We start from the raw sequence: 19,779 nt of genomic DNA on the forward strand, positions 1-19,779 counted from the left end.
ACACCGCATCCCGAGCTAGAGCACCCCAACCACCCCGCGTCTATCAGCGCAACACGGATTATAACACGTCCACTCCATCGAAATCCATTAATCTTACGATCATTACAGGGACTCGGGTTTACTTGCATAACATTTACACGATCCTTCTTCGGGTAGCAGCGTGCATTCCCGCGTCCGAGCTTCAGACATCATGTCGCCTGCACCAATCACCCAGGACGCGGCTGCCTCAGCTTCGCCGCCACAACAACAGCCGACACCACAGGCCATCGCTCGTAAGAACATGTAACTAACGCGAACATCATCATCACGTGCTTATGATATGCCAGCATCAGCTCGGCCTGTCTCAAAACATTTCGACGATATCTTCCACGCCAAGTTTATGGAAGTCATTGCTGACTGGAAGGACGACCCCTCAAGAGGCAGTCTCACTCAGAGGGACCGTAAGACGTTTATCGAGAATGCCTACAACGAGACCGATGAACTTTACTTTAGCAGGCGCCAATTGTCCGATCAGGAAATCAAGCTTCGTGCTCTCACCAAAGTCTTCTACAAAATCCTTGCAGAAGAGCCGTGGTCTGAAGACTGGATACGTGCTCCCGATGTTGAACGCAAACTCTCCAGGTTCGAAATGCACAGGGACTCCGTCGAGCTGGCTGACAAATTCAATGTCCCGACCCCTCGAGAGGCCGTTAGAGCTGCACGTGAGGCGGCTGCAAAGCAGGAGCGGGCTTTGAAAACGGCCACTACTGAGAAGGAGAAGGAAAAGCTGCGCATCGACCGTGGCCCATGGGACGACATTGAGATCATATACATTCCAGGTACCGTGTCAGCCGCAGCTACCAGCCGACTGAACCGCGAAGACACCTACCCCATTTCTGTCTCTTCCGTTGCTGCCACTCTTCAGTCCCACATATGCAGAGACATGGTGCGTCCCTTCTCCATGGCTGAACGCTTTGTCAACTGCTCAGATACCAGGGAGCTCGAGGAGATGCGCGACTTCGCCTGCAACGTCTGTGACTACTGCCCTCACCTTCTCGATAATGACAACGTCAGTCTGCTAGTTGTTCTTCTCATCTTATCGCGATCAGATGTCTGCAGACGCTGGGAAAACAACGGCATTCGCATCGAAGGCTCCACCATCAGCCATCGCAAGTCTGAGTGCATGAAGAACAAGCTAGGCTGGAATACCACCGAGCTGAAGAAGCCGTTCGATAGCTTCGCATCCGAGTTCCAAACCCGTGTGAAAAACGCTTGTTTCCCAGCTCCTCGAGCGCAGCGCGGAGGCGGTCCTAAGAACAAAGGCCCGCGCAAGTCCTCGACCCCTGCGACTCCATCAACACCAAACGGCTATGGTCCTCCACCCGTATGGGGCTACATGCACTCCCCTCAGATCCGCCAGGACGGCGTGAATTGCGGTATCAACATTCCCGCGTCGACTGTACAGGCCATGTACAAGCAGCCCACCGTGCCTGGTCCTGACGCGATCCATCAGCCTACTGCGAGCGACGCCGCTCGTGGCGACGCCGGTGGTCCCATGGATCTATCTTAAACTCCATCTTGCATACTCTGCGTGCGGACTTGTACACTACTTGCATCTTCTTGGCGTACGGCTTTTGGCTTAGGCCTGCATTTACATGTTGTCGTCGATGGCGAACAAAAACAGCGAGGATACGATGGCGTTTTGTTTTGATCATGGTCCACGTCAGAAACGACTTACCTTCCCGATACAGCGGCGCTAGCGAGAATCGCTATGCACTCGAAGCATGTACATCAATGCACATTTTCTTGACACAGTGATGCTCTCGTGGTCTGCTATTCTTAGCAACACTAACGGATGACGCTCTGCAAGGAAGAAGCTCGTTTTCAAAGACCAACCGCTAACAAAGAAACTATCTAAGCTCGCTCTGCTGTACGCTATAATACAACAGCATAGCAGGCAAAATAAAAATTATGTCTGACTATAACAGCGAAGAGTTACTTGCTCCATGGCCCTATGTAGGCTTGTAGATACAGCGATGTCATGGCGTTGAGCAACAGCAAGTAGAAGCAGATGGTTGTTCGGGTGTTGTAGTGTTCCTGCGTGCGATCGCCCTTAAAAAAGGCGCTTCTTAGCTTCTTCGTATACGTAACGTTACGAGATCGTCAAACTAAAATGCGGGGGTGGTACCCCAGATCTAAATGAAGCAATGATCTGTTCGGCATTCTGCGCTTCTCGCACGCTTCGCCGATACATCCTCGGAAATTACGGAAGCCTAGAGGTAGTACAAATACAGGGTCATCTGTACTTCCAAGTCAAGGTGTCCCAATAGTGTTAAGTCTTCACAATGCACACATTACTTTACACCTCTCTGTATGCGATCCTGGGCCTAGCAGGCCCTGTATGCGCACAGGAGACCGCTGGTGGTTACTTGGCTGCCGTTTTCAAGGGCGCTGATCCTCAAGTCTTCCTCAACCTAGCTCCGGCATCACAACCATCTACCTTCACGCCGTTGAACAATGGAAAGGCTGTACTTATACCAACAACCGGAACACGTGGCGCACGAGATCCATACATCTTTAAGACGCAAGATGCATCCAAGGTCAGTGAGACTACATCCTTTGCTCGAGGCAAAGTACTAACATCAATGACTGCCAGTTGATCGTCCTGGCAACTGATCTTGACATTAGCAAGACCACTTGGGGCCTCGCACAGACTAACGGCTCCCGGGGCATCTTCGTCTGGGAGTCTAGCGACGGAATTACCTGGTCTAAAGATCGTCTCGTCTCGATGATGCCAGCGACTGCCGGCTACGTTAGTTGCTTTCCGCAATGACATACGAAAAACTAACGACTATAGGTTTGGGCCCCGTCAGCAATCTGGGACGTAGACCGATCCGCATACGCTGTGTTTTGGAGCTCCAACATCTTCGCTGCCTCCGATACAGCGCATTCTGGCACACCAATAGGGCCCTTCATTTACTACAGCCACACCACTGACTTCAAGACATTCACCGCCCCTGCACGCTGGAACAGCGACCAGACAGCGACCGTCATTGACCAAGAGATCCAGTGGCTTGGCGGCCGAAACTACGTGCGCTATCTTAGCGATACGCAGCAAGTGAAGCGGGTTGTCCTCGATCGGTCTTCTAATGGGCTGTTTGGTACATGGACTCGCATCGGTGTGCCAGTTGACAAGGTTCGAGAGGGTCCCGCCAGCTACCAGGATATTCTCAACCCTAAACGTTACTACCTCTGGGAAGACAATTACAGTGGCCCTGGGTATGAGTGCTACTATACGGAGAACTTCACGGTACCGTATCAAGCATGTGCGCCTGGTCTTTCCCCAGATGGGATGAGGCATGGGGCTGTTGTGCAGGTTAGTAAGACTATGTACACGAAACTGGGTGGGAAATAGGAAGAGTGCGGGGAAGTTCATTACATTCAGGAAGTTTGTTGCGTTTACTAAATTCGAGGAAGTGATTCACGTCAATTTGAGTAGCCACATGGCCACAAACAACGTCCTGCCTTGGGGCTGCGAGCGAATATTGCGCTCCATCCCACACCCCTCCTACTACTGCCGTGTGATATATACCACCACATCATCTCCAACTACCTGGGGCGATGAACTCGTAGATGATGTAGCGGATCTCTGGTCGAAGGACTGGCAGAAGGCATTTGTCGCCGCGGTCGCTCAGTCGAGTGGTCTGTGCCACGGGAACGATCGCGTAAGAGGATCATAAGCTTGCTCATCTTGAAGGTTGATGATTGCTCTCCGGGCAATATTACAAGAGTTTATTCAACAAGAGGAAGGATGTTCGGTGGTGAGCGTAGCTAAGTGGTCAAGCCTAAAGCGGTTATGATGCTCGCAGTGAGTAAATTGCGCCCTATTACACAAACGCTCATCACACTACGAACGTCCCACACCACCCACAACCAGAATCATTTTGCAACAACAGAGTTCCCACCCATCTATTTGCTTTTTACATTCTCTGCCATGGCCGATCATAATGAGAACCTACTCAGAAGTGCTGCCGATTCGCCTGCACGAGCACACGGCCCCCTGGCCGCCGCCCCTCTTCGCTCTTCCAGTGGAGCTCCGCCTCGTCATTTACCCTTTTCCTTCTCGAACCATACCGCAGCCTTCTCTCCTGCGTCACCGGTATATATCTCCCTTGCACGAGGATCTGCAATGAGGTCGATAGGAAGCTCGCATCAGTAATCATCCGGGTTCTTCAAGCTGAACTCCAATGGACAACCCAACTACTTGGACCCATTTGTTTCCCCCAAGGCAGGTGATTTAGCCGTGCCCAGCTCACAGTTCCCCGCTAGCTTCTTTCGTACAACACAGAGGAATGGGAACAGTGGGAATTGCTGGCCGAGTTCTGACCTGCCGTGGCCCTCCACCTCTGCCAGCTCCAGCTTTTTATTGACGACGGACCCGAAATAAAAGATACCGTTTCGTCGTTTCGCCAACAGGCAGGAACATACAGTAGACATGATACACGCGCGCACGCCGGCTTTCCGGCGACACGCATATCTTGTTTGCTACGCCCGGAAATTTGTTGCCTGAATGAACATAGAGCAGAAGACAAGCAGTCATGCATGCTACATGAATCCGCAGATGTCTACAAATGGGGACCCTGGCGTGTCAATGTACAAAGCGTAGTACTGTCGCTCAAAGCTTTGGACGACTGACACCCGCTTGCTGTCAGCCGCGCTCAAAACCTTCTGACATCACCCAACCTCGATCAAGAAGTGTTTGGCCAGCATGGATGGGCTCTGAGCGGCGCAGAGGATTACGACATTCAACACTGTGGTTGGCAGTCACCATTCGAAATTTTGTGGCAGTGGCAGGAAGGCCTCGCGGCGCCGACATGAGAAGATGAGCTGGAGGGAGGACAACGTGGGCTGGAGATGACAACGACAGGAGCAGGATTAGATGAGGCTACAAAGCCTCCTCGGAGTATTACAACTACGAGACGGATTATGTTTCTCTCAGGCTCACTAGCACGCGATGTCTGGCTGAACGAGCGAGCGCGAGCATCAGCGGCAGTGCGGCACAGCAAAGACATCAGAAAAAGGGCAGAAGGGCTGCATTTACACAGAAAATAGAACAGTTCCTGATGGAAATCCTAATGGTTGGCCGGAGTGATGGCCGATTCTGTCAGAAAACCGTGTGTTTGTCAGGGGCCTTCGTCCCGAAACGGCAAGCGCATCCCTAACATCGATGACGTCCCCACTTCCTCCAACGCAGACCTTCATCACTCATCAGTCGCACTTGTGATTTGCGCATAATCTGTGTAGCTGACCGACTATATACAGCTGTTACAACTCAAAACTACAGGTATGGTCTGAAGCTCAGAAGCCTGGCTGCGCGTTTCTGCGAGGGCGGCAGATCGTCAAGCTCGCTTATCACCACATACGCCCCGGAGATAGCAACATGCACTACGCGCGACGTATTGGCGCAGATGCTACAAAAGCTGCTGATGCCCCTCATATAGTCTTCTTAGAACAAGCTCGACTCCCCTTGTATCTGCCATGTCAGCACCAACGACGGATCCACCAGCGATAGGTACGCCGCTGGCGCGTACTTCTTCTGGCCGATCAAGGACGACAGCAACATTAACGAGCGACAATGAGACATCACGAAAAAGTGAAGAAGACCGCCAGGCTGTTTCGAACGGTGCGATATTGGACACCGAAAAAAGCATCGAGACTGGCCATGCTAGTGAACCTGCACCGGACAGGTTTCTTGTGGAGTTTGATGGCCCCGACGACCCTGAAAACCCTAAGAATTGGAAACCAAAGCGCAGATGGGGTATCACGATATCCATGGGCCTGATGGTATTCACTGTCACATTCGCTAGCTCCATCTTCAGTGTCAACCTTGGCTTTATCGTGGACAAGTTCGATGTCACACTCGTTACCGCAACACTGGGTGTTGCCCTCTTCGTTTTAGTACGTTAGCCCACTTTCCTCAACGTGCAGGCACTGACCACACCAAGGGCTTCGTCTTCGGACCCATTGCGTTTGGACCAATGTCAGAAGTTCTAGGACGAAAGCTTCCACTGTTCCTTGGCTTTGCACTGTTTGCAATCTTCCAGATTCCAGTCGCACTTGCTCAGAACATTGAAACAGTCTGCGTAGGCCGTTTTTTGGGTGGATTTTTTGCTTCAGCTCCTCTCGCTGTCGTTGGAGGAGCCCTTGCTGATCTGTGGGACCCCATCCCCCGAGCATACGCTATATGTGTCTTCGCAACCGGCGGGTTTGCAGGTCCTGTCGCAGGTCCTATTGCTGGAGGTTTCATAACCGAGTCACACCTGGGTTGGAGGTGGACATCATGGATCACCCTGATCATGGCAGCGCTCTTCGGTACCATCGGCTACGCTGTCATTCCCGAGACTTCGGCTGCCCGAATTCTTCAACTTCGGGCTGCAAAGCTGCGGAAAGCCACCGGTGACAGTTCGTATTACTCCAAGGCAGACCAGCAGAAGTTGACGCTCAATACTGTGGTCAATGTCTATCTACTGAGGCCGTTCATCATGATTGCCCAGGAGCCTATCCTGGCGCTTGTGACTGCGTACATGAGCTTTCTGTATGGTATCGTCTATCTGTTGTTCGAAGCTTTCCCTGTGTCGTTTCACGAAGAACGGGGTTGGTCTCTGGGTATCTCTCAGCTTCCATTCGGCGCCTTTATTGTCGGCATTACAATGGGTGCTGGCGTCATTGCATACAGCACAGCTACCAACTTTACACGCTCATTCAAGAAACACGGAAAGAGCATTCCAGAAGAACGCCTCCCGCCAATGATTGTTGGCGCCATTGCTCTGCCCATCGGGTTGTTCTGGTAGGACCAAATCTATGAATTCATTACAACCGATTTCGAGCTAACATCACACAGGTTTGCATGGACAAGTGATACGAATATTGCTTGGGTGCCGCAGGTACTATCCGTCGCACTTATTGGTCTAGGCTGCATGGTACCGTTCTGGCAAGGTCTGAGCTACCTCATCGATTGCTACGGCTTCTATTCAAACAGTGCCATCGCAGTCAATACCTTCGTCAGATCGTTCGCTGGCGCTTTTTTCCCCCTATTCACGCATGCAATGTATCGTAAGCTTGGTGTACCGTGGGCGACCAGCCTGTTGGGCTTTCTTTGTGTTGCTTTTCTGCCTGTACCGATCCTGTTCTACGTCTACGGAGCCAGAATACGAGCAAAGAGTAAGTGGGCACCGACAGCGCCCTGACTAGTTCGACCTCGAGAAAGCAAGCTTTTGAGGCTCTGTTCTGTTCTTCTTCTTCCACGTCCACATCTGTGTACCTCTCACGCTCCTGAAACGATAAACTTGCGCCGTGCCTGATACCTGACCCTTTTCATAACATGGTCCACTTCAAGAGTTTGCAAGATGTTCGAGTCCAGCTCCGCCAGTAATTCCTCCATCTGCGTGTACAAAGTACCCCATGGTCGAGGATCAATTCCAGCAAAATCTTCTTTAATCTCCACTTCTTGTCGTCGTGAAACTCCACCATGCCTGTTTGTCCCTCCACATAGTACACCTCAACGTCCTTCTTGTCCTGTGTCCAAGCCAAATCGCTCCACCCGAACTGTTCTGGCGTGCCATCGAAAATCAGCTCTTCGCCGAGGTTTGTCTTCATCTCGAGAACGGAGTGCATGGGCTGTGGTTCTTCTTTAAGATCTTTGAGGTGAGAGGAGGGGTTGCCCTGATTGAGCATGATTTCGGCGTAGAAGGCGAGCGGGTGGGGCTTGAAGCGCATCCAGCGAACAGTGCCGAGATCTAATTCTGTGCATTTGTTCAGCTTCATATCGATCATTTAAATGGATCTACATACCTGCTAGCTTTACGCGTAGCGAAGCTTCCAAGAAGAAGCAGAAGTGGTCGCATATGTTCTGCTTGCGGAGCGCGGCGTACACCCGGCGGTACGAAGCTGGGAGAGCTTCAAGCTCGTGAGAGCTTTTCAGGGAGGCCAAGTGGTTACGTTTGAACTCCCATACTTTGATGTGGGAGGGGGTGGATGTTAAGAGGCTGCCGGGAACTTGTCCAGTGGTTGAGCGGATGGGCGGCGAGAATGGAAGGGCATTGATGGCGGCTTCGAAGCAGAGGAGGAAGACAAGGAGGACGCACTCAAGGGTCAATGATCACGATGATTCTGACTCATTGGTACTGTCTGAAGTAGTGATGCAGTACAGGTTACCCATGGTGGTGATTTTGGGCGGTGCGGTGTTACGGAGCTGGTCAGTTTTGACTTAAAATACTAACAAACAGGCATTCACCTGCGCAATAGCAGAGTCAAAATGTTCCTGCTGTACCGACAGAGGATCTGACAAAGCATGGTCAGACGTTGTTGTAATAGAAACCTTACGAGGTTCAGGTAAGCTTGGTTATATGGCCCTCGCACTGCGCAGAGTCACTCACCGGCTTGACAGGCTTCATACCGGTGCCACTCGAGCCTTTGGTGCCTAGGAAAATCTCAGAATACTGTTTGGATTCGTCCAGGATCGACGTAATGTCAACACAAATGACGCCAGAAGTGTATGGTCTGCAATAGCCTCAGGTCTTATGCTCGACTCGTTGCAGTACGCCAATTTTCCCCGATAGACCACTTTGCCTCTGCTGAATGATCATGCTCGAAGACATCTTGTGAGTGCTCTCAGTCTCGAGTATAGTGCCACTGTCGTCACCTCATCTCGTTTGACTCCCTATTGTTACCTCCCACTGACTCTTCACTCACAATAAATGCTGTTACGTTTGTTGTGATTTCGGCTAGATTATCTGAATACTGAGAGGGCTAACAGAATGATAGGCTTAGAGATAATTCACTCCACAAGAAGTACGACCAACGTGCTCCGATTCCAGTTCCGATCTCAGGTCTCGGAGTGTTTCTTATTTGCTTTCTGCTGGTGAATGGGAGGGATATGCGCCACACTAATCTGGGCACGTGTCTTTGCAAGGTTGTCGAGTGGCACAGTCGGCGCGACAGCGCCAGTGAAGAACTACGTCCAATTGGCACTTCTCTGTTATCGTCGGAATTTTTCGCACTAATCCGCAAGTAATGACTACTGTTTGGCATATTTTATGACTGTCTTTCATTGCGAGAGGCTAAGGTACAATAATCGCTGCAACTCATCTCACCGCCGACAAAGATGCTCGTCAAGGGTTACGATATGATAGTGCCGCTGACTACCTGATACCCCGGTCTAGACTAAACACTCTTTAGCCCGTCGACAACCAAGCGATTATTCCAATACCAAAACCAGTAGTCTCTATACTTTTGCACCAGAAGTGCAGTGGTTGGACCCTCGTGAATGCGGCTGTCAATCTAAATGGCGATGATCCGGCGCTAAGTCCACCCAAACACTCACCACAGCTGCGGCAGCAACACAAACGCCCTCAAAGCGCCATCATGAACACTTCTCGAGATACTGAAAGAGATATCCGCCGCCTTAACTCCTTGTACAATGGCGTTGCCATGGTGTAGTTGCAGGCCTTGTGTTGGGATGCGCTCGTCGACCACGACGGCAAACTCGGGATCGTGACGCAGACGTGCCAGAAGCCCGTCAAAGACACTCCCCTCTTTAGTCCGCAGATGCTTGACGACGTCAAGAAAATGCTCGTTAGTGTGAACAAGTGCAATGCCGTCGTTGTCCATAACACCGGCTAGCTGGCGTACTGCCTCGAAGGTAAGCAATAGGTAGTAACTCCTGAATGGACGCTGTTAATCATGCGAGCAGATCTTGATATAATGGTCAAGAAAGTATCGTTCTCCAAGCCAAAGCGCGTCCACGACGTCGAGTGGTGGTCTACTCCTGGATCAGAACGCCGCAATACCGACTTCGATCACACAATTCTCCTCCTTACATCTCGATCTGACCAAACGCCGATCGTTGCAGACGCCTCCCACGCCCAATACCCCTTTTTCCGCGGCATTGATACCCTCGAAGAATATCTGAGGGAGATAGTGCATAGCGGCGGCGAATTGTTTCAGATCAATCTCGGACATGAGTTCGATCGGCACACAAACGACCACTAGCTCAAACCCTTCGACTCGGGAAAGTCGACCTGCACTCTCCGCACCACGAATTATGTGATGGTGAGCGATTTGAGCTCTGCTGGTGGGATTGATGCTCTGCTTGACCTGTCCCAAGAAGGCTTCGAAGAAGCCCAGGACAAGATCTTCGCAGGGATGGAGGTGGAGATGAGTAGGCTGAGACTTCGGCTCGAGGAGATACAACTTGGTGGAAATAAGGACGATCCGAAGGCATTCAAGGACCTCGAGGAGGATTGCGACAGTGCTGGCCATCGTTCCTGCACGCAGAGCTTGGAGCGTGAGCGTACACGTATGGCCGTTGAGCTGGATACCCCTACATGGGCGTGGACGGATCATTTACAATATTCTTATTCAATTGCCCGGGATCCGTGATTATTGTTGCCCGTTTCCAATGTTGCATTCGAGTTTCTGAGGAAAGCCACGTGCGGGGTCCTGGTCGGCGTGAAGCGGGACAGGCGTAAGAGCTCTGTTCGCCCTCACCTCCCAGCTATCAGCCCCACGTTCTCAAACACTGACCTTTTAGAAGCGCTACCGTGGTGCATAGTTTCTCTTATTCGCGCAGTCGCCATCATCATGTCTCTTGGCGTCAAGGTCTGCGGTTGCGCTGGCTGCGATCGACCTATCCACCAGCTCTCGGTGCCCTGCCTGGATTGTATCGACACTCCAGACGAAATCTTCGATCGACGCTCGAACTTTGCCTACTGCTCGATCCAAAACCTCTTTGATGACCAGATCATACACAAGCCAATGTGCAATAAGACCAGGCTCTGGAGGACCCTGATTCGAGTCGGTGCCATCTGCAATATGTTCTTCATGTGTCGCGAGATGATCTTGAGCTACATCCTGATCGTCTCCACGTATACCGACAGCGGCAGTACGTGGGTAGTTGCCGCGGACAATCGTGACGCAAGACCTAGTGAGGATTAGTACAAGCAGCCCATGAGTGTGGAGACCATCCTCGGCGCTGTAAGCTTCGACCACTGTCGAGTCGCTATTTCGTCTAAGAGCCCGTCCTTGCCTGACTCCTGGAGGATTCGTGCATCATCTTTCCGCCCAGCAGCATAGACTGACTACCCTCAGACATTTCCATAGATATCTTCAAGAGGTGCTACTAGCCCAAAAACATCGCACCTCCGGTAACCCTTCACTTCCCGCCGAACGAGAAGAGAATTCCGAAAAAGTGGCACACAATCTTCACTCTCAATCCCAAAGGCGATGAGGCGCTGACCCTCGACCCCGGCTCGATGCAGTACGGCCATGTCGTAAAGACCCACAGGCATGCCGATTACGTGTCGAAGTACGAGAGAGAAGGACATGAGGATTACCATGGGTTTGGCTCCGTATACAGAGAAGTGCTGGACAGTGCAGCTGCTGGCGATCTAGATTGCGTTTCGCTGACTGTTCGACAGCTGAACGAGGCTGTATGGAAGGCGACGATGAGCCTCGGCGGACGTGGCAGACTTTATGACATGAGCCATCATGACTTTGTCAGAGAAAAGGACATGATCGGTCGCAGAGTCCGGGATGCGCTGGCGAGGTTTCGGGTCGACGTAAATCAACTGTTGATCGACGCATTGGTGGCTGAGGAGGATGCTCCAGGTCACATCGCCATGACGAAGGTGATGGAGAACTACCTGTCGGAGATAACATAGACGTGGAGAAGCCATTGCGATCCTAGACCCGATGCGCAGAACATCTGTAAAATCACTTTTTCGTAATGTGTCAGACTCCATAGGCTAGCAAAGTCGATCCGTTATCTACTGGAATCGACCTGAATATCTCCAGAAGAGCGTAGCGCACGGTTATCAGCTGAATGCAGATAATTGAAGATGACAGGACTTGATTGTTAGATTCCACGACCCTTCAGGCACTTGCTTCAAGCTGTGTTGGTAAATTTGAGTAAGTCGAGTGCTCATGTCGGTGCGGAATGAGAGGAATGCATGCAGATGTGCATTGCCTTACACTGGACGTGTGAGAAGAAAGTCATGGACACTTCCACAATTGAACTGAGGACCTCATGACGTGAAGGAAGCAGCAAAATAATACCACGCCACCTGAGCTTGGTCAAGGCTCGGACCGGGGCGGTACACTCTCGCCTGGACTAAGTCAGCTTGTTTCTTTATGGTAAGGGATGGAAAACTTACAAATCTATTTAATATATAGACATAGAAGCCTCACCATGAGCAAGGTGAGCCAGTAGTTCTTTGAGTTTCGTCGCCATGACGATATGCAGGTGATAGCAACATACTCATCCAAGGCAACCAACACCCTGTTGCCAGGCTCGGAATGATAGGCTTATCTAAACTCCAAAGCTTTGGCTAAGGTTCAGCTGACAAGGGCTAGTCAATGACTCTCAGTTAAGCCCCTCATTTGTTGAGCCCGAAGTCGAACGCGTTGGTGGGATGACGATCGTGGGAGCGTGGCCTTGGCTCGCTTTCGTGCAGCTTATTGTTGCAGTCTCCTCGTCTCTTGCTTCTACACCATACGGCACACCTGCATCACCACCACCATCATGCAGCGAAATAAAATCCGCCCCACCATCAATTGCGGCGTAAAGAACGGCAGGATCACTCCTTCTAAAAGCCTGAATGAAGCCTGGCTCAATCGCCGTCGATGGACTGTAGTTTGAGTTTTTTGATAGGCAATGCTGAGACTTGCTGGTAGACTGGATGTCGGCCTTCGGTTTCGTGCAACGTCTTGACTGCATATATACGTACATTGGAATCTGTGAACAGCTGGTTTGCATCCAACGTGGTTGGACGTGACGAAATAGTGAGTTCGGGTGACTTATGCCGTGAGAGAAGATATTTTGACTTCAGATCTCGTGCGTATGCTTCTACGCATTTATCTTGCAGTTGCAAAGAGATTTGCGGACCTAGTAATCCAGTAGCGGTACTTTGGCTGTGCGGGCGTGCATATTCGACCTCGCTGTTGATGATGTTCGACATGGTGAGGCCATTCCCCTTACCTCCACCTCCTCACCACCACACCAACAGCTCTCGCGCTGCATCAGCGGCAAGAGACGGCCCTGGTGTACTTCTTGCTGCTGATCATAGCTGCATTCGTGCTTTACCACTGCAGCGAGCGCAATCGATGCCCATCCGTTGTTGATGAAGAGGCTCCGCCAGAGGCAGAGGACGATGGCTCCGCGCTCTCAGCACCTCACGTCGATGAAAACACGCGCCTGCACCACCCTCGGACATTCTACGACTGGGTGAGAGCCAGAAACGCTGCAGCGCGAGCGTTAGAAGCCTTAGGGTAGCTGCTGCTGCAGCGACCTGAGGCTGTTTGCTTGCGGCTCTGGCAGATACTTGTAGCAAACCGCCTTGCACACGTAGGTAAGCTCTGACAGCTTTGTCGAATCGCAGAGCTCCGAACGGGACTGCCTACCTCAATCTTGGATACGGCGATTGACGTTGACAGGTCCGCGCAATCGCGCCCATGCTCAGACAGGCCAGAGCAGTCCCTGCATCAGTCAAAACGCCTCGACTACCTCCACAATGATGAACGCCGCAACAGACACCATACCACACGCAACAGACGATGTAAAGCAAGGGCAAGGAGAAGCAGGGCTGGTGTGAACGACAAGGGTAGAAGGCAGGGCGGTGATGATGTTGCGCAAGAATGCTGTAGAGGTTTTCTGCTCAGTAATTGATGACAAAGGGGACGCTGTGAAGAGCATTGAAGCCAACAGAATAGCATAGTAAATGACGAAAGATTGAAGTCATCGGTGCTTGCAGGCATCGAGGGGCTTGGGTTGAAGCAAAGAAGAATGTGAGTTGGGTATGATAGCTTCGCGCGAATTTGAGATGGCGAGGAAGAGACCAGGAAGACACACTTGGCAGGCAAGTAGGAGAAGGGCTTATAAAAGGGGGCGAGGGTATGACAAGATGAAGACGAGCGACTGAAAGAGACGGTGATAGGGGGCGGGTATCATACGGCTTAGGATGCGGAAGAGAATGGGGGCCGATAATCGAGATGTTAAAGGAAAAGGATAAACTCAAGGACAACGGGAGAGACGAGGAGAGGGATGGAAGGAAAGAGACGGAAAGAAAGAGGGCTCAGGGTCTGTGTCTCGTAGCTCGCGGTACAGGAGCAGCCCAAGTCGAAGCATCACCTCAGGATCATCGCCCATACCCAACGTCAAGCTCAGCGACGAAGCTGCCAACGAGATTGAAGGAACGCACTGATGTGGGCAAATCACTCGACGCACCGAGGTCCTGCTGTTCAAAGGGGAATGTTGAAGCACATCCTGTCGTGTCAGCCAGGCGGCAGAGATGGTGATTCCGCTTGCCCTCTCGCTCGATGTCTGCAATGCACTAGGTGCACACACGTACTGCGGGGCCAGCTGTAGATGTTCGTCTGACAAGCTGCGTTGGTCGGAGTTGCCCCTCTGGCCCTAACGAAGATCTCCCGTTACCCATCGTGGTGATGTCATTTCCGCAGCTATGGCGCTAGATTCGAAAGAGGTGTGTGGGGGCGGTGGACCATTGCTGAAGATGGCGGTACGGCGGGATGAGTTTGATGCAGCGTAGTCGTACAGGAACACCGTCATAGTGCGTTGAGCAACAGAACAATTAGAGGCATCGATATCCCATCTGCATCTGCGTCTCGTTAGTCACATCCTTGATGTCAAACAGCGGAAGCTACATCATGACTCACCTTTGGGGATCCTGGCTCAGCACATGCCCGGCAGAGAGCCAATCGACATCACGTCGACGGGAAGGACAAAATACAAGCGAGCTTTACGAAGGCCTCCAGCTGCTTGCCGCGCCGTTTCTATCAATGGTTTTGGTGTGTGCGCCATCGTTGGTCTTGCGTGTGCGGCGAACCGGAAACCGGTACAACCCCGCCAACATATTACACACGTCTGGCGGTCAACAATTGACACGAAGCTCTGCCACCAGAGCAAACTCGAGACTATGCTATGATCGACAGGAGCTTACGAGATGCTACTGGCTCACGTGGGTGTGTGCAGGTACCTGGGATGAGCTGTTGAGCTGCGCAACCTCAAGGGCGCGTGAGGCACCGGAAAGGCGGCGCGCTATGCGCTGCTTGGGTTCCGAAGAAGCTCCGTCGTGAGAGAAGCTCCATCATCGACCGTGAAGCAGGGCATACTTGCGGGTGATGGTGTTGTGGGGGCACTGATCCGAAGGTGCGGTCGAGGTCGTCGAGGCGGGCGAGTCCCCTGAAGCTTCAGGGCGGTGGTGGGTTGTATGAGCTTCGTGAGAGCCTCACAATAGGTATGAGGAAACACAGCAACACCATGGCGGCGGTGTCATACAATGTGGAGGTGGTGAGATTGTGCGGGGTGGAGGAGGAAAGGGGAGAGTTTGAGGAAGGCGCGGAGAAGCTAGCGCCGCGGTTTTGGTGACCCTCAACACCACAATTACCCCCTCACCGCACCAAGAACGCCGTGTTGCGATGCTTTAGGAAGCTAGCTCTTCGTAACATCTTGCACGCCACTCTACGATCGGTACAGCTTGCTCAGCATGTGCTACAGCAAAAGAGTGAGACAGCAATCGCACCGGCGGGGTGATGAAGTCACGATATTCACAGCAGCGACTACATCGATGGGAAGTGCAGTACACGCGTTGGGAGAGAACGACCAGGCATCTCATCGCGATGGATAGGAGGGCGCCACGGACTCGATTCAGAAGCTTAAATATGACGCTCGAGAAACACGTAGGCTCAGAAGCGCGAGCGAAGCGCAAAGACACGTGCAGCTCGACAGTAAGGGGCTCAGTGATACCTCAAGACAAAGACAGCTGTTTACCCCTGCCACCTACCCAGCCAACTTCTGACTCCTCGGACGACTCCGTTCACCCACCACCCAACCCTGATTTGGTCTGCCATACACACCGGACCCCGCACGGGCAGCACCTCCAACATGACCACTAGCTCGTCATAGTGCCTCCACCGGTCTGCCGCCAGTTCCTGGGATAACCCCTCGCAACCCTCCACTTCTCGGTCTCCTTCTCTACCCCATCGAAATGCCTGGCTCGCCAGCCGCCATCAGCGTCTCCCTTAAAGTCAATATTGCCGAACGACCACGACAGAAAGCCCTCAGCTCGGGCGCCGTCCGGTGCATCGAGCAAGCCCACCGCGACATCCAGTAGCTCAGGACGATCATCCTCTGCGAAGAACACGGTCGCTGAGCATGTGCTACAGAAGAAGCGAAGCGCACCAGCCCTGGTTACTGAGGCGTAATAGGCCAAGCTGCCAATGACGGGATCCTTGCTGTCGATGGACGCCTTCAGCTCATGTTTTGACTTGGGGACAGGCGTGTCTCCATTGGCGGCAGACAGATGCTTTATGTCAAAGTACGCCCAGTACCAGAGATCGATGCCACCCTGAAGTCGGCACGAGTCGCAGCCACAAAAGATGGTGGAGAGCTTGTGCGTTTCTGGATCGACATTCCACGGCAAATCCTCTTCCTCAATATTTGAATAGTCGCCGCGATGTAGAACGAGATCGACGCCCTTGCACTTGCAGCGGATGGGTACCGAATCTCCGGTCCTTTTCTCGAACCCGATGAGGCCATTCGCAGGCGGCCAGTCCGCTGGCAATTCATCACGAGGATCAGCGTTCTCCGGCTCGTGCTTGAAGCGTCTACACTTTGAGTCGTCTGCGTTCGCGTCCTGAAGCCACACGCTTGCGCCTCCATCAATTGTGTCACCAACGTAACCTTGCCCTGTGAACCTGATCGGCGTCACCTCACTGTTTGTCAACGTTCCAGTGAGTGCTGCAAGTGGACTGCCAGGCTCGTTCAAGATCTCCCAGAACATTGGAGTGGAGCACGATGGGCAGAAGAGCAGGTTGACGCGAGGGGTGAATGAGTACGCCTTTAGCTTCGACACATCGACGTTGGCTCGCGGCTCTGGCCAGCGCACGTCCGATGTATATAGGGCACCGGTGACATGTCTGCAGGACCAACAATGGCAGATCGGCGCTGGTAGAGGGAGCTTCGACTTGGGTACTTCGGTGGTGAAGGTGTTGGCCTTGCACAAACAGTGGGAGGTGAGTGTGACGGTCGAGTCGTCTGGTGAAGGCATCGTGGAGTCTGAATTCTGAGCAAGTAATGGCCAGCTGAATGAACAATCAGGAACTCGATGCTACTCTTTAAGGAGGACGCGCGCCTTTTAAGTCAAAACGAAACGCGACCTGATTGGGTGAGGTTTGTCAGCTATCGCGGGGTCACGAATACAAATGTCACACGACAGGGCCTTCCTCTTTCACAACTCGGTTCACGGCAGCAGATACCATGAAACAACCAGGTAGCAGGCACCGTGGGCAGTATCGAACAAGGTGAATCGAGCAAGACAGCGGAACGCCGACAGCGGGCTACTGACGACGGTCTGGACCGCTTCCGCGCAAACTTGTAACTGCGTGAGCAGTGTAGGTCGGAGACTGTGATCAACGATTGTATTGCTATCTGTTGTCGTGTTGTGTGATGTTCTGTTGTTCTGTTGTTGTGTTACATAATCTCTCAGCTCTCAGGTAAGTGCACTTGCCCACCGTGCAGTGCCTGCTACAATAGGATATCATGTGATCTGAGCCACATGGTTACAAAACTTGAGGCCATCAAGATGGAAGAAAAGGAAGCGGCAGCTTGTTTCAAGGCACATCTCGAAGCTTCACGTCAGAAACGAGGTGCTCTTCAAGAATTCGAAGCTCTCGAACGTATCCTGCAGCAAGAGAGAGAGGGCCTGGAGCGAAGCAATGGTTGTGTGGCTGTATCCCAATCACGCGCAGGAGAGAAACCAGGCGACGGAGTACCGCGGCGCACAACTGACTCTAGCGATGGGCGGCCGTGGGGTGGTTTCGTCAAGAGAGTCGCAGGATTTTTCGGATGGAAGAAGAGGGAGCTGAAGCTTGTTTCAAGAACTCAGCTTGGAGACTGGGGGTGGTGAGAGTCCGAGTTGACGCCAATGGTAATCCGCTCTGAGCGGATCAGACAAGCGTAGTATGGATATGCCTGTTGCATTAGGTGTTGTTGTTGCGGTATCAAGAGCAAATGTATATAACGAGTGTATTGTGTTCTGTGTTGTCGTGTTGCTTGTATCTTTGCTCTCCAAGGCTCGCTGCGGGGTCTGTTTTGATGACGTCTTTGTGATGCAGCTGAGGTAAGAGGTGCTCAACAACATGAGGAAGTAGCACCAGACCACCACCAACAACACGTGATCCGCTTCTCCTTTCAACCGTTACAGTTGTATTACACTCTAAACACTCTCATTACGTCGAATAGACCAAGTTTCTGCTTCTCAGTCATTCCATCTTTCAACAGACCCGTGACGTGATCGCCTTCGCGTCCCCTCTGATTGCAAACAACCGTAATGCCGTTCTTCTTGAATTCACACGTTCTCCCTGTCGTCCCGCAGATCCAAGTCTTCACACCAGACCATTCAGTTCCGTTTAGCAAGTCCGTCCCGTAGGCCGAGCTCCACGGCGTGTCCACCTGCCACGGGTCCAATGACTCTCTCAAATCCGGCGCAAAACTCGTTACAACAACGACTTGCTTGGCCTCACTTCCCGCCTGAAATCCAGACATCGGTTTCCCATCCGGCCCAACAGCCGGCTTCGTCGCCTTGCCAACCTCCTGCTTCAGCCACCGCAAATCCCGCTTATACTCAGCATTATGATTCTCAATACTCCACTCTCCTTGTATCCCACTCTCCTCATTGAACTCGGGCATCTTCTTCAGCACAGCCGCAACGTCCTGATCCGGGATCCTCGACCACAGCGTCGCGCCCAGCAGCACAACATTCGTGCCCGGCACCTCACTCCGTGTCTCGTACAGCACCTCCAGCCTTCCCTTGGTCGCGGGTTCCCTCTCCATCTTGTGCGCGAGCTGCAGACCGTCCATCCACGCGAGACCGTGGAACTCCAAGCTTCCGAGAACGAGGAACACCTTTTCGTGCAGATTGCAGCGCCGAATGAGGAAGGACAGGTAGGATTCGTAGTCTATTAAGCGCCCGATGTTGCCGGCGAGGATTAAGAAGGGCGCGCTGACGGGAATGTGGAAGGTCAGGTATTGTGATTCGTGGTCCAGATGCAGGTCAGAGAGGACTTGGAAGGAGGTTTTCGGGTGCGAGAAGAGCCCGGATATGCGGCGCATGTGGGAGACCATTGTGTGAAGGCTTTATTATGTGGTTGAGGAGGTAGCTTGGGTCCAGGTCTTGAGACTCTTGTGGCGGCAGTAGATGGTGTCGCTCTCTGTACTGTTGGCGCGATGGGAAGGTGTTTGCGACAGTACAAAAGACCCCGGCAAGCGATAGGGCAGTGATTTGTAAGGCTTCCTGAACTTCAGATGTATACACTGGATATATTGAGGAGAAACGGGAGCGGAAGCAGTGTGGTTATGCTTTTATAGGCCGAGCTACGCCGCAGCCCTCCCTCGCCTTAGGTACATGGCTAGTCAGCGTGCAGCTGCATCGCAACTGCGTGCTCGGGCTTCCGCGTCGTGCCTATTGATGAGGCTACACGAAACGCGCCGATTACTGTGTCGTACACCTTGGAACGTCTGGTAATTGGCTCGCGATATGTTTAGGTCGCGTTGTGGTGTTGTTGCAGGGTGGCTGAGATCGCTACTGCGCTCGACGTTGGATAAATTTAGATCAACGCTAAGACTAGAGGAGGGATGGTGGCTCTCATCAACTGCCTAAGGTTGCAACGTCCACCCATCAATTGAGTGATTGGCACCGCTGCTGTCACTCTATGAGTCCCTCAGCA

General features: G+C 52.4%; 8 protein-coding genes across 8 annotated transcripts; 5 read left to right on the top strand and 3 right to left on the bottom strand.

Annotated features, from left to right (window-relative positions):
• The first annotated feature begins 238 nt into the window (after positions 1–238).
• On the top strand, positions 239–1,937 carry M421DRAFT_332399 (uncharacterized protein). The gene has a single exon (XM_033589392.1). It carries the CDS (start codon positions 320–322, stop codon positions 1,547–1,549), a length of 1,230 nt encoding a protein of 409 aa, XP_033443302.1. The 5' UTR covers positions 239–319; the 3' UTR covers positions 1,550–1,937.
• Positions 1,938–3,596, top strand: M421DRAFT_332405 (glycoside hydrolase family 43 protein). Its single transcript, XM_033589393.1, has 3 exons — positions 1,938–2,579; positions 2,636–2,791; positions 2,837–3,596. The coding sequence occupies exons 1-3, from the start codon at positions 2,325–2,327 to the stop codon at positions 3,392–3,394; spliced, it is 969 nt and encodes a 322-aa protein (XP_033443303.1). The 5' UTR covers positions 1,938–2,324; the 3' UTR covers positions 3,395–3,596.
• Positions 3,597–5,258: 1,662 nt separating this feature from the next.
• Positions 5,259–7,258, top strand: M421DRAFT_426154 (MFS general substrate transporter). The gene is made up of 3 exons (XM_033594312.1): positions 5,259–5,937; positions 5,985–6,826; positions 6,881–7,258. The coding sequence occupies exons 1-3, from the start codon at positions 5,518–5,520 to the stop codon at positions 7,224–7,226; spliced, it is 1,608 nt and encodes a 535-aa protein (XP_033443304.1). The 5' UTR covers positions 5,259–5,517; the 3' UTR covers positions 7,227–7,258.
• Positions 7,259–7,353: 95 nt separating this feature from the next.
• On the bottom strand, positions 7,354–10,299 carry M421DRAFT_9959 (uncharacterized protein; the record flags this gene model as incomplete). The annotated part of the gene is made up of 4 exons (XM_033598771.1): positions 7,354–7,781; positions 7,831–8,122; positions 9,457–9,668; positions 9,933–10,299. The coding sequence occupies 4 exons, from the start codon at positions 10,297–10,299 to the stop codon at positions 7,354–7,356; spliced, it is 1,299 nt and encodes a 432-aa protein (XP_033443305.1).
• A 321-nt stretch (positions 10,300–10,620) lies between these two features.
• Positions 10,621–11,699, top strand: M421DRAFT_9960 (uncharacterized protein; the record flags this gene model as incomplete). The annotated part of the gene is made up of 2 exons (XM_033598773.1): positions 10,621–10,921; positions 11,260–11,699. The coding sequence occupies 2 exons, from the start codon at positions 10,621–10,623 to the stop codon at positions 11,697–11,699; spliced, it is 741 nt and encodes a 246-aa protein (XP_033443306.1).
• Positions 11,700–14,025: 2,326 nt separating this feature from the next.
• M421DRAFT_96351 (uncharacterized protein) lies at positions 14,026–14,331 on the top strand (the record flags this gene model as incomplete). Its single annotated transcript, XM_033598386.1, has 1 exon — positions 14,026–14,331. One exon carries the CDS (start codon positions 14,026–14,028, stop codon positions 14,329–14,331), a length of 306 nt encoding a protein of 101 aa, XP_033443307.1.
• A 1,292-nt stretch (positions 14,332–15,623) lies between these two features.
• Positions 15,624–17,163, bottom strand: M421DRAFT_426155 (uncharacterized protein). Its single transcript, XM_033594313.1, has one exon. It carries the CDS (start codon positions 17,100–17,102, stop codon positions 15,945–15,947), a length of 1,158 nt encoding a protein of 385 aa, XP_033443308.1. The 5' UTR covers positions 17,103–17,163; the 3' UTR covers positions 15,624–15,944.
• Positions 17,164–18,238: 1,075 nt separating this feature from the next.
• Positions 18,239–19,592, bottom strand: M421DRAFT_426158 (ser/Thr protein phosphatase superfamily). The gene has a single exon (XM_033594314.1). The coding sequence runs from the start codon at positions 19,175–19,177 to the stop codon at positions 18,263–18,265; it is 915 nt and encodes a 304-aa protein (XP_033443309.1). The 5' UTR covers positions 19,178–19,592; the 3' UTR covers positions 18,239–18,262.
• Between the last annotated feature and the right edge of the window lie 187 nt (positions 19,593–19,779).

The sequence above is a fragment of the Didymella exigua genome, assembly GCF_010094145.1.
Source record: "Didymella exigua CBS 183.55 unplaced genomic scaffold M421scaffold_55, whole genome shotgun sequence".
NCBI lineage: Eukaryota > Fungi > Ascomycota > Dothideomycetes > Pleosporales > Didymellaceae > Didymella > Didymella exigua.

What these genes read in the sequence shown, in the direction of transcription:
- M421DRAFT_332399 (XM_033589392.1), top strand. Translation starts at nt 320, where the DNA reads ATGCCAGCATCAGCTCGGCCTGTCTCAAAACATTTCGACGATATCTTC.
- M421DRAFT_332405 (XM_033589393.1), top strand. Translation starts at nt 2,325, where the DNA reads ATGCACACATTACTTTACACCTCTCTGTATGCGATCCTGGGCCTAGCA. An exon ending in AGACGCAAGATGCATCCAAG is followed by an intron (nt 2,580 to 2,635) that starts GTCAGTGAGACT and finishes AATGACTGCCAG; the next exon opens with TTGATCGTCCTGGCAACTGA. An exon ending in TGCCAGCGACTGCCGGCTAC is followed by an intron (nt 2,792 to 2,836) that starts GTTAGTTGCTTT and finishes TAACGACTATAG; the next exon opens with GTTTGGGCCCCGTCAGCAAT.
- M421DRAFT_426154 (XM_033594312.1), top strand. Translation starts at nt 5,518, where the DNA reads ATGTCAGCACCAACGACGGATCCACCAGCGATAGGTACGCCGCTGGCG. An exon ending in GTGTTGCCCTCTTCGTTTTA is followed by an intron (nt 5,938 to 5,984) that starts GTACGTTAGCCC and finishes GACCACACCAAG; the next exon opens with GGCTTCGTCTTCGGACCCAT. An exon ending in CTGCCCATCGGGTTGTTCTG is followed by an intron (nt 6,827 to 6,880) that starts GTAGGACCAAAT and finishes AACATCACACAG; the next exon opens with GTTTGCATGGACAAGTGATA.
- M421DRAFT_426155 (XM_033594313.1), bottom strand. Translation starts at nt 17,102, where the DNA reads ATGCCTTCACCAGACGACTCGACCGTCACACTCACCTCCCACTGTTTG.
- M421DRAFT_426158 (XM_033594314.1), bottom strand. Translation starts at nt 19,177, where the DNA reads ATGGTCTCCCACATGCGCCGCATATCCGGGCTCTTCTCGCACCCGAAA.